This window comes from Bison bison, unplaced genomic scaffold, assembly GCF_000754665.1.
Source record: "Bison bison bison isolate TAMUID 2011002044 unplaced genomic scaffold, Bison_UMD1.0 scf7180017864297, whole genome shotgun sequence".
In the NCBI taxonomy this organism is placed as follows: domain Eukaryota; kingdom Metazoa; phylum Chordata; class Mammalia; order Artiodactyla; family Bovidae; genus Bison; species Bison bison.
The window spans coordinates 9,312,059-9,325,170 of NW_011494869.1; the positions used below are offsets into that span (position 1 = coordinate 9,312,059).

The 13,112-nt window shown below is 39.6% G+C and overlaps 1 protein-coding gene across 1 annotated transcript in view; it reads left to right on the forward strand.

The window, feature by feature from the left end:
* The window catches only part of CDH11 (cadherin 11, type 2, OB-cadherin (osteoblast)), a 91,311-nt gene that overhangs the window by 51,478 nt on the left and 26,721 nt on the right, over positions 1–13,112 (forward strand). The window contains exons 6-7 of the mRNA XM_010851099.1: positions 1,586–1,773; positions 9,110–9,363. Of these exons, the coding sequence (XP_010849401.1) occupies positions 1,586–1,773; positions 9,110–9,363 (442 nt within the window). The remainder of the gene's footprint in view (positions 1–1,585; positions 1,774–9,109; positions 9,364–13,112) is intronic.

A 13,112-nucleotide genomic window follows, 5' to 3' on the forward strand; every position in this document is an offset into this window, starting at 1 on the left:
GGTGATCAATGTCCTTGCTCACCTGCCGGCATAGAGTGAAGGTACATCACTGCTGTGAAGATAACCAGTTTTATAGCTGTGGACTTGAATGAGATTTAGAGAAAATTACCTGAGAGCAAGTTTTTCTAAACCTTGATGTAAATTGGTAATTATCTACAGAGACTCCCATCTCCTACTTGTGCTTTATGATGGAGGACATGGTGTGTTTAAGTTGAATATGGGTCTGAACAGAAAGCAGTCACAGCCAAACAATATAGATAAATGTACACAGAGTATGAAAATTGATAAAATCCACGTAAGGAGAAACTAAAGCTTAAATTGCTTAAGTAGCTTGTCCCAAACTACTAGGTTTGGCGGTGACAGAGGCAGAGATATCCAACCCTTGCTTCTCTACGTTGTTTCGCAGAGAATATTTTTTTAATTCTGATGATACAATTGAGATGATCTCAAGTCTTATTTCTTTAATGAAACCTTTCAGCAACTTCCTACACGTTTTTAAAGAAACTCGGACATCTTTTCCGGCTCCTGCAGTGCCCTTTGTGCACAGTTAGGCCCCAGCCCATTTACACTGATTTCGTACCAGAAGGCTGCAATCACACCTGTGGTCTTACTCTTCTGTATATATTCACTGTTTTCACTTTAGGGTTTTTGCAATTTGCTGTTTGCTTTGTTTGTACTTTCATCCCCAGATATTTACATGATTTATCCGGCCCAGTCCTTTCAGGAGATATTCACACACACTCACATGAACACACTCACACACAACATACACTTATACACAGTCACACTTATACACTTTCATTATCCTTTGTCCCTTACTGTATTTTTCTCCTTCTTAGCAATGATATCAGAGTATGTATACATCTGATTTTTTTTTCTCTGTAGAAGGAGGGAAGAATCTTGACTCTTTCATTTACTACTGAGTTCCCAAAGGCTAGGACAGTGCTCAGCATATAGTAGGTTCCCAATACATATTAAATCTATATGGAAATGTCACACTGTGAGAAACCTTTCCATATAAGATATTCATTCATCAAATGGTGAAGGAGGTAAAGTAAGAAGAGAGTCAAATATAGAGCTGGAAGAGTCATGACCTTGAAAGACAAAATTTGCATTTGACTTTAAAATAAATATGGAGCTACAGAAGGCTTTTAAACAGAGAAGACATCCTCTTTCTGGGCACCTGGGAGTGCCATATGTGAGCCTGAGAATGAACTCTGGGCCATTCCAAAGACATAAAGAGAGGTTTTGATTTTTTTTGAATGTGTGAAGATATGCATGGGCCTCCATCAGTTCCTCATGGGAAATGTAACTGGGCATTGTTTTCCTTTCTCACGTGTGGCACATGCCCCCACCCTACCACCCTGGACCCTGATATTATTTCATCATTCTTTACAGAAAACATTTCTTTGACAAGCAAGCTGTGTGGGATCTTCCTTGCAACCATTCACTTCTTTTCGTGTTTTCAATCAATAGGAAGCTCAGTGTCAAACCCTTTGAGAAATTTATTGGGATTCAATGAAATCTAAAGTCTTACAGCTGCCAAATAAAAGGGAAAATAAAAATAGATATCTTCTTCTTCTAGGCGTATACCAGATGTCTGTGTCAGAAGCAGCTGTCCCAGGGGAGGAAGTGGGAAGAGTGAAGGCTAAAGATCCAGACATTGGAGAAAATGGCTTAGTCACGTACAATATTGTTGATGGAGATGGGATGGAATTGTTTGAAATCACAACGGACTATGAAACACAGGAGGGCGTGGTGAAACTGAAAAAGGTGAGTTAGGGTGAGGAGTCAGATGTGGCAGCAGTGTGGCCTGCTTTGCCAGGACAACGCTGCAGGAAACAAAGAGTTGAAGGCTAAAAACTGAGAATATGGACAACTGAGGGCTGGACTTCAGACTTTGCAGCTGAGCTTTGAGCTTTTGGGAGAGAACAGAACTATATTTCAGAGGGAGCTGGCAGAAGGGACTGATGATGCCTACCTGAGATTGATAGTTTTTATACAACTTGGGGACTATAGTCAATAATAATGTAATATCTTGCTATTGTGACAGATGACAATCAGACTTGCCATTTTGAAATGTATACAAATATCAAATCACTGTGTTGTACACCAGGAACTAGCATGGTACTGTAGGTCAATTATTCTTCAAAAACAAACCAAAAAACAGACTCATGGACAAAGAGATCAGATGTATGGTTATCAGAGGTGGAGGATGGGGAAAGGGGAAGTTGGATGAAGGCAGTCAAAAGGGAAAAACTCCCATTTATAAGATGAATAAGTATTAGGGATATAATTAATACTGCTGAATGTTATATATGAAAGTTGTTCAGTGAGTAAATCCTTAAGAGTTTTCATCAAAAATAAATTTTTGCTTTTTCTTTTGTATCTATATGAGATGATGAATGTTCACTAAACTTACTGTGGTAATGATTTCATGATGTATGAAAGTCAGATTTTATACTGTATATCTTAAGCTTATACAGTACTGTATGTCAATTATATCTCAGTAAAACTGGAAGAAAGAGAGGGGGTGATAATACTTGCCCTGAGATTACTGATTAGTTCTTTTATGCCTTGGCACAGTTTCCTCAGGGAAAGAAAGATGTTTAGATAAATCTAGATTTTGGAGCAGCCCTCAGCATGCATGAGGTTTCCTCGTTGGATCTGCCAAGCTGAGTCTATTAATATAGATTCTCCAGAACTTTTCCCATCTCAAACATCCAAGGTCTGTTACATTATTAGGCCTTCTATGAAACGTGAACCAAACCCTCTGCTCAATTTTCTCTCAGAACTGAGCCTGAGAAACAAAAATAATGGATCTTCCCTCATAGTCAGCTAAATTGTTGCTAAAAATGTGTTCCTGGGATTAATTCACTACAAAGATGAGCTTATTGTTTATTCTTATTTTGTTTTTTTAATTTATTCAATTCTAAATATTGGCCAGAGACAGCCTGTGACTCATACTAACCTTTGTTTGGTATATGATGAAAATCATATAAAATAGATGGTAGTATCCCTGTGGGCAATGATACCTTAGTTTAATTAGGAGGAGGCTGGGGCTCAGACAGGTTAAATAATTTAATCCTGTTGTAATCACACAGCTAGCAATTTAAAGACATGGAATTCAAAATTAATGTATTCTAAAACATCTTTACACTTAAGGCATTTTGGAAATAGCTGGACCAAAAAGGTTTTATAAAAGAGAGCCAGATTGGTTTTGCTTTCAGTGTATATTCTAGTAAAACGATTACCACCCCCCCACACCGATTTACCACTTGAGAAATCAATATCTCTCCATCATTAAAGTATAAGGAGTATCAAATCTGAATTGGATGATGGAATTACCTTGGTTTTAATCAAACATTCATTTTCAACTTGATTTTGTAGCCTGAAGATTAAGCTCCTTGGTATGATGGGAAAGATTGGACTTGAACACTGATGAAAAAATTAATTTCAAGAACCAATAAAGAGTTTAGCTGCTGGAGAGGAGGCAAGGGTGTGATGGGAGGGAGATTCCTGGGAGGAATCTTTTAGTAAAGGGAGCAGGGAGAGATGTGTTCTCAGAAGCCCACTTTTCACAACATATGAAAGCAACGTTGTTGGGTTTGGGAGAAATATGAGGGGACCCAAAGACAAAGAAAGTAGGAGTGACTCTGTCATGAAAGAGTATGGAAGTTGGGGTAAACTTTGGATATATGGAAAAATCAACATTAGTGATGATGAATGGTATAGTCTCCGAAGCCTAATCACCAGCCACAAGGGGCTGGGATAATCACTCCCTCTGGTTTCTCCTCTGGAAAAGTAGCTGTGTGAATTGGCCTGTAGCATAGAGCTGTCAACTTGCTTTGTTAATTAATATGACTATCCCTCCTGCTTGACACTGACATACGAGCAGTGACATCAACGATTCCTGCCCGCATCCTTGGCTGTTCAAGTAATTGGTAGTTGGTTATGCTAAGGTTGTCACCTGTTTTCAGTGTATTCAGGGTATGAACACACACTGTGTCTCTAAAATCTGAAACATTTAAGTCACCCCATGGGACTAACACATTGCAAATGAGCTCTCTGCATATGATTAATTTGCACATTTCCCCCCAATTCAATGTGTTTATTTCAGGAAAAGGAATAATCTTCCATAAAGCACTGATGTTTAGGTTGAAAACAGAGTAGGATGTTCTTTCATTTGTAAAAGAACATTTCCTTAAACTTATAGCATAAAGTTCTAACTGTCCAGGAGGAAAAAAAAAATATTGAGAGGTGAATTTAATAGAGTAAATTGATGGAAGCATTATATATTATTTAATAATATAAAAAGATGTCGAGAGACCCACCAAACTATTTTTGCCTTTTAAAAATATTCTCTAATATAGTTGTTTTTTTTCATTTGTTTCTTAATTCATTCAACTTATTTTTCTACCAAGAGTGATTGAGTTTTTATTATTTGTCAGGCAGGCCCTTTGTGAGAGGCTGGACATCTAAAATTGAAGAAACAGAGTTCTGGTCACAGGGAGATCAGAATTTAACAGGACAGTTAAGCAAAAAAGACAATTAAAATAGAGAGGGTGTTTCTGACCCTTGAGATTTTTAACATTTCAGGACAGAGACTTCTTTGATGTAGGGGGCAGTTCTGTGCATTGTATGGTGTTTAGCAACATCCTGATCTCTCCTTACTTGATGTCAGAAAGCACACACCCAGCCCCACCAGCTGTGATGATAAAATATAGCTCCAGACAAAGCCTAATATTCCCTGGGGTGAGGTATGGCAAAATCACTTCCTGGTTGAGAAGCAACTGTGATAACGCGTGATAGTGTCTATGAATATGGGTCATGGATGACCACTTACAGGGAGCAGTTCTAGAGCTACGTCTTCATAGGTGAGTAGGAATTTATCAAGTGGATAAGGAGAGAAGGGTCAGAGAACACTAGTGCCTGAAGGACTGGTCTTGATGAAAACAGGACACATTTAAGAAACTTGAGTGAGTTCAGTCTTGAGGGTTTTGAGATGGATACAGTGGGACCAGTTGAAAAAATCTTGCTAGAATTCAAGAGAGAAATTACAAAGACTGGAAGAAGGCAGAAGAGATAAACGTAAAGAATTCAAGAGTTTATAAACAGTGCTGCGATGAACATTGGGGTAAGAAAGCTATGGTACATATACACAATGGAGTATTACTCAGCCATTAAAAAGAATACATTTGAATCAGTTCTAATGAGGTGGATGAAACTGGAGCCTATTATACAGAGTGAAGTAAGCCAGAAGGAAAAACATAAATACAGTATACTAACGCATATATATGGAATTTAGAAAGATGGTATCAATAACCTGGTGTACGAGATAGCAAAAGAGACACTGATGTATAGAACAGTGTTATGGACTCTGTGGGAGAGGGAGAGAGTGGGAAGATTTGGGAGAGTGACATTGAAACATGTAGAATATCATTTAAGAAACGAGTTGCCAGTCCAGGTTCGATGCACGATACTGGATGCTTGGGGCTGGTGCACTGGGACGACCCAGAGGGATGGTATGGGGAGGGAGGAGGGAGGAGGGTTCAGGATGGGGAACACATGTATGCCTGTGGCGGATTCATTTTGATATTTGGCAAAACTAATACAATTATGTAAAATTTAAAAATAAAATAAAATTTAAAAGAAGAAAAAAAAAAAGAATTCAAGAGTTACTTAGGAGTTATTCATGTATTGAATGGGCTTCCCTGGTGGCTTAGACGGTAAAGAATCTGCCTGCAGTGCAGGAGACCCCGGGTTCAATGCCTAGGTTGGGAAGTTCCACTAGAGAAGGGAAAGGCTACCCACTCCAGTATTCTTGCCTGGAGAATTTCATGGACAGAAAAGAAGCCTGAAGGGCTCTAGCCTATGGGGTCACAAAGAGTTGGACCTGAGTGACTAACACTTTCACTTTCTTGTACTGAATAGCTTAGAAAATAATAAATATTTCTTGAATACCCTGTGTGAGACAGAGTAAGTGTCAGGCTTATAAAAGAGAGAGAGAAACGGAGGAGCTGCCTTCAGCATATTGAGATGGTCTCTGTGTGACTAGCTGAAGAAGAACCAGTGCAAAGTAAAAATGAGACCTGTAGGTGGCTTGGTGGACTTAGGAAAATCCGATGCTGCAACAGCTTTGACTGAATGGGATTCCCAGTTATCACTGAGAGATCTCTTCATGGTCTCTGAGGTATTCGCTTTCAAACAAATAAACTCCTTGTAAAGCAGTGAGAGAGCAGTATTAGAAGGCATTTTAAACATTTTTAAAATAACAATTTTAGTAAAGCCACTTTTATGCCTGATTATGGCTTCCCCAGTGGCTCAGTGGTTAAAAAAAAAAAACAGAGTGCCTACAATGCAGAAGCCACAGGAGACGTGGGTTCAATCCTGGGTTTGGAAGATCCCCTGGAGGAGGAATGGAAACCCTCTCCAGTATTCTTGCCTGGAGAATCCCCTGGACAAAGGAATCTGGTAGTCTACAGTCCATGGGGTCACAGAGTCAGACACAACTGAAGCGACTTAGCATGCACTCATGCATGCCTGATTATTTCTTTATGTTCTCTGTCCACATATATATAGATGTGGATGTGTAACATTTAACACAGTTGCAGTCATTGAGTAATCAGATGTGTTAACTTAATAGCACATCATAAACGTCTTACATGCTGTTATATAATATACATAATCATTTTTAATGACTACATAACATCCCATCCTATTGATGGACCATTATTTCCTTAATAAAATCTCACAGTTGGATTTGGTGTTTTGTGTGTATGTTTCCCAGGATTAGATATAACCCCTCAATGATGTCTAAACAACATCATGCATTTTTGAATACTGTGTGTTTTGGTTTTATGTTGAATTAATCCCTCAGGCAGGATTTTTAGAGGTGGGATTAGTAAACTCGAGAGTATTGAGATTTTTATGGCTTATGTAGTATGTTGCTTCATATAGCTTCATTTCAACTACTCATAACATGGATAGGGAAACTACCTTAAATCTCTTTTGGAAGGAGGCAGGGAATAAATTAGAGGCAGATGCTTAAATGTTGTCCATCCATCAACTCTGCTTTCCTTTCAGCCACAGTGATTGGTGCATACTATCACTTGGTATAGTCATTCCTGGGTGCTGGGGAGGCAGAGGTCAGCAAAGATCAACGCAACTGCGTATAGTTCTTTGGGATGCTCCTCACCCAGCAGGGGTGGGGGACAAGGGACTGCAGATGGGCAATTAAGGGGCCAGACCAATCTGTCTGGGGGAGATGGGGAGGATTTCATAAGCCTGGGATGACCACCAGACGACAGTAAAGTTTCACCAAACTAGAAAGGGCATTCCAGACAAGCATTTGCAAAGATCTGGGGAGAATTGCTCTAGATTCAGCAGGTACCAGTCAAACTATACTATACCAACTTTAACATTAACAAGGTTTTCCAGTGGAAACAGTGCTCTGGGTCCTTAGGCGTGTACCTAAGTCAAGTTCAAAACATTCTGTTATCAGGTGAATCGATAGATTACCTGAGAGAAGAAAATTTCTTCTTGCTTGGTCTCAGAACTATCATATTCAGGTTTTTTATTTTGTCTAATAATCACAGAGATTTTTGAAGGATTGCAGCAGTCTCACACCTTCAGCCTATAAATACCCTTCCTTCCTGCTGTTCAGTAACCCAGTGAAGGACAAAGAGACTGCTGGGGAACCTGGAACAGCTGGGAACAGATTTTGCTTCAAGAAAAGGGAGTGTTCTCTGAATCTGGCGAGAAAAGTTTCAAGGGTGTTGAATGCTTCTAACCTTCCTGAAACTGGAACCATCCTCAGTTAGAATTCTGTAGAATTAGGTTAGGACTAAGCCCTATGATTACATGCCCATTCAAAATAAAACTAGGCGGATGACAGCAACATGGCAGGCAGATGCTAGCCTTAAAAGACCCAACTCTTTGCAAACATTTGGGAGTTCAGCATCATTCAGAGTGCTAATTAGAAAGTTCGGTTTCCGGGCAGGAAGGCTTGTTTCTCCTCTGTGATTTTACTTTGCACCCGTTGCTGACTGATTCACAGAACCACCCCTCCTTCAGAATGTGGGAGTGCTTACTATCAGTTTCTTAATAATGACAGCCATTCAAATGTTACTTCATTTTTTTTCACATGTGTGTAAAACCTATATTATTTATAATTGTTTTTCTCTCAATGGACTTCTGTACAAATATACATTCTTGTAAATGGGAAGTACTCACACTGTCCTATATCACTTGCCATAAATAGGAAGTAACCTAAAAAATGAATTCAGTCCAAACAAAGTGATGTCATTCCATTCTAGCTAGAGAGTTCTATCGTAATCTTTCAAAAGGGAGATTAGGAAGCATAACTGGTATGTTAAAAATTAGTACTGAGTAGGAAGCATAACAGGTATGTTAAAAATTAGTACTGAGATGTCCTTGATGTGTTTGAGAATGAAAGAATTGGAAAAAGGATAATAGTATCAGTAATGAGGATAATGTCATTCAAAAAACCCACCCACTCAAATTACCCATAAACCATGTTAAGTTTGTCCATAATCTGTTAAGTCAGATTATGGACCACTGCTGGTAAGGTTTCTAGACTTTGAGAAATGCTCTGTGGTCAAAAAGTTTAAAAATGAGACTGTTAATATGATTAAGCCAGAGTGTGTGTGGGTAGAGGGGAGAGTCATCTAACAAGACATTGCTTTTTTCTCTAAAATTCATTGAGTATTTTTATTACCAAGATTCTTAGTACTTTTCAGAATGGGCTACAACATTTATTTTTGTAATGTTTTAATTCCTTTCCTTAAGTGATTTTAGTGACTGAATTGGGAAGTCTTAGTGTGTTCAGATAATGTGGTTCATTTTAGATGATGGGGTCCTTCGGAGTCTGCCCTGCTCCTAGAATTACCCATTAAACACATTCCAAGTTTTAACAATTGATTTGTCTGATTTTCTGACCAAATGGCTCAGGTAATTGGATATTGAATAGACACTGATTTTCTCTCTTTGAACAACTATTCACGCTGCCCTATAAAAACAATCAGGTCTTTCTTTTCCATTATTCTTTCAAGGAATTGGTTGTCAATCTTCTCTTCTTTTTTGCCAGCCTGTAGATTTTGAAACCAAAAGAGCATACAGCTTGAAGGTAGAGGCAGCCAACGTGCACATTGACCCAAAGTTCATCAGCAATGGGCCTTTCAAGGACACCGTGACAGTCAAGATTGCAGTAGAAGATGCTGATGAGCCCCCTATGTTCTTGGCCCCAAGTTATATCCACGAAGTCCAAGAAAATGCAGCCCCTGGCACTGTGGTGGGGAGAGTGCATGCCAAAGACCCCGATGCTGCCAACAGCCCAATAAGGTACAGATAAACTTATTTTTAAAGTCTGGATGGGGAATTCTAGAGGCAAGAGGTTTTAGGAAAGCCCTACAGGAGCCACATCCTTCAGTCTCAAGAAGGGTCCAAGATATCATTCAATGTAAACAAGATGAAGACTTAGGAGACATGAAAATTCTACTCCAGTTATTTGGATAGACTCATTCAGGCTCCATAATTTCTGGAGCAGATTTCCTGGTTATACTAGGTGATATAACCCTTATCTTCACCTGTCTGTCTCAGAGAATTGTGGTGAAGTATAAATAATGGTTGTAAAATAATAACTGTAATTCTAATTTATTGAATACCTTTCTATGTTCCCGTTACTTCACTAAGGGGAATCAGATACATAAATTAATTTATCCTGTCAACATTATTTTATAGGAATTATTATTCCTTAAGCTGAGACAAAAACAGGGTTCTGCAGGACAAAGTGACTTAACCAAAGAACCCAGACAGTGATCAGGGGGCTCAGAAAGCAAGCCCTGTCTATCTAACTGCTGAACATTTTGAAGAGACAATAAAGTGACCCTCAAATTTAAAGTGCTTTTCTTATCATGAATACATTTTTGTGACTTAGAAAAGAAAACTAGAAAACAGAACCCTGCCTCCCCTGTCTCCCCAACCTGAGCTAATAACCAATGAGACTGATGATGAAGATGAGACAGTGTTGAGAAAGAAGCTGACCAGAAGGAAGCTTGAGTTATACAGTCAAGGCATGTCTATATAGGGCAGGAATGGAAAGTTGTCTGAAACCTGCCCTGGATTCTAGCAGGTGTTTGTACTTCCGTGGCCACTCCCCTAATTCTGTTCTTGCTTAGATTCCTTCCTCTGCCTGCTCATGGTCTCCCTACCCCCAGACTACCACCTACCTTTCCATCATCCTGTAGCAAGATCCAAACATCATATCGTGCTTCAGTTAAACAACAACAACAAAAAAGTCACTGATCAAATTGTTTCTCATTGTCTCATAGTCCAAAATAATCTCAAGTCTCTCACTCAGCTTAAGCTCTTCTTCAAGCCCCACCCCTCAGTTACTGCTGGTCTCTCTGCTTTCTTCCTCTCCCTTCTCACCAGACTCTTAGTTGCAGCTAGACTAGGCTATTTCCTGTCCTTTTCTAGTTCCTGACTTTTGTATGTTCTTCCTCCTGGTTGGAGCTCTCTCCCTCATCCTTTCCAGCTTGCAACATGGTACTCATTTTTCCCATCTCCACTTAGGTGTCATGTCCTCTAGGAGTTCTCCCAGGCACCCTAAGATAGATCGGATGCAGCTTCTACCTCACAGCTCTTACCATGCTGCATCGCAGTGACAGCTTACACTGTGTTGCCATTGGCATACTCAAAGAGGGCCAGGGATATGTCTGTCTAGGTCATGGGTTGATAAGTTACAGCCCACAGAACAAGCCACCGTCTGCATTTTGAGGAACCTCTATACTGCTTTCCATAACAGCTGTATCTTGAACAGATACCTGAACTCCCATGTTCACTGCAGTGTTATTCATGATAGACAGGCTATGGAAGTAATCTAAATTTCCATCGACAGATGAATGGACAAAGAAATCATGATATATTTATATAATAGAATATTATTTAGCCTGAAGAAAGAAAATTCTGCCAATGGTGATAACATATGTGTATTTTGGGGATAAACTCCAGTACTTTGGCCACCTCATGCGAAGAGTTGACTCATTGGAAAAGACTCTGATGCTGGGAGGGATTGGGGGCAAGAGGAGAAGGGGATGACAGAGGATGAGATGGCTGGATGGCATCACTGACTTGATGGACGTGAGTTTGGGTGAACTCCGGGAGTTGGTGATGGACAGGGAGGCCTGGCATGCTCCAATTCATGGGGTTGCAAAGAGTCGGACACGACTGAGCGACTGATCTGATCTGATGCTAAATGATGAATAAATACTATGCTAAATGACAAAGGTCTGTATAGTCAAAGCTTTGGTTTTTCCAGTAGTCCTGTATGGATGTGAGAGCAGGACCATAAAGAAGGCTGAATGCTGAAGAATTGATGCTTTCAAATTGTGGTGCTGGAGAAGTCTTGAGAGTCCCTTGGACAGCAAGGAGATCAAACCAGTCAGTCCTAAAGGAAATCAACCCTGAATATTCATTGGAAGGACTGATGCTGAAGCTGAAGCTCCAATACTTTGGCCATCTGATGCAAATAAATGACTCACTGAAAAAGACCCTGACGCTGGGAAAGATTGAAGGCAAAAGGAGGAGGTGGCAGAGGATGAGATGGTTAGATTGCATCACTAACTCAATGGACATGAGTTTGAGAAAACTCCAGGAGATAGTGAAGGATAAGGAAGCCTGGCATGCTGCAGTCCATGGGGTAGCAAAGAGTTGAACACAATTTAGCAACTAAACAACAACAACAACTGCTAAATGAAATAAGCTGGACTCAGAAAGACATAAGATATAGCATGTTACTCCTATGTGGCATCTAAAAAAGTCTAATTGATAGAAACAGAGAGTAGAACAGTGGTTGCCAGGATCTAGAGAATAGGGGAAATGGGGGGGATATTGACCAGCATGGTAACTATAGTTAATAATAATGTATTGTGGACTTGACATTTACAAAGAGAGTAGATCTTAAGTGTTCTTGCCCCCACACACAGGCACAAACACACACAAGAATAGTAACTATGCGAGGAGGCAATGAATATGTTAATTAGTTTGATCATGGTAATCATTACACAAGGTATACTTATTTTGAAACATCATGTTGTTAGACATTAAATACAGATTTTTCATTATTATTAATCATATCTCAATAAAGCTGGGAAGAAAAGTAAATATATCTGAATATGAAAAAAAAAATCACAGACAGTGGAGTTTTTCTATTTATACCAAAAAAAAAAAAATGCTGACAGAGCAGAAGGAAGTCCAAATGTAAATGTTGTTCAGTTGCCTTTAAGTCTTTAAAGGCAGACAGTTTTTAAAGGCAGAGAAACGAAGACAGTTTTCTTGGCTCCAGACAACCCTGCGCTAAGTTATAGAAGTTAATCCTCAAACAACCTTGAGACAGTGATCACTTTAGGATCCAATAGATGGAAATACTGGAGCTAAAAGTACTGACGTGAATTGCTCAAAGTTACATGACCAGTCAGTATTGGAGACTGGATTTTAATCTGTATCTGCCTTGGGTGGTTTACTCTGGCTGAGCAGGCACTAATGGAAAGATTTCCCAGGAAAGTTTGAGTACTGTGCTCTGTATGCAAGAAGATACATTACGTAACGACTGGAAAAGGTCAGTGTTCATTCCAATCCCTAAGAAAGGCAATGCCAAAGAATGCTCAAACTACCGCACAATTGCACTCATCTCACATGCTAGTAAAGTAATGCTCAAAATTCTCCAAGCAAGGCTTCAGTAATATGTGAACCGTGAACTTCCTGATGTTCAAGCTGGTTTTAGAAAAGGCAGAGGAACCAGAGATCAAATTGCCAACATCCGCTGGATCATGGAAAAAGCAAGAGAGTTCCAGAAAAACATCTATTTCTGCTTTATTGACTATGCCAAAGCCTTTGACTGTGTGGATCACAATAAACTGTGGGAAAATCTGAAAGAGATGGGAATACCAGACCACCTGACCTGCCTCTTGAGAAATCTGTATGCAGGTCAGGAAGCAACAGTTAGAACTGGACATGGAACAACAGACTGGTTCCAAATAGGAAAAGGAGTATGTCAAGCCTGTATATTGTCACCCTGCTTATTTAACTTA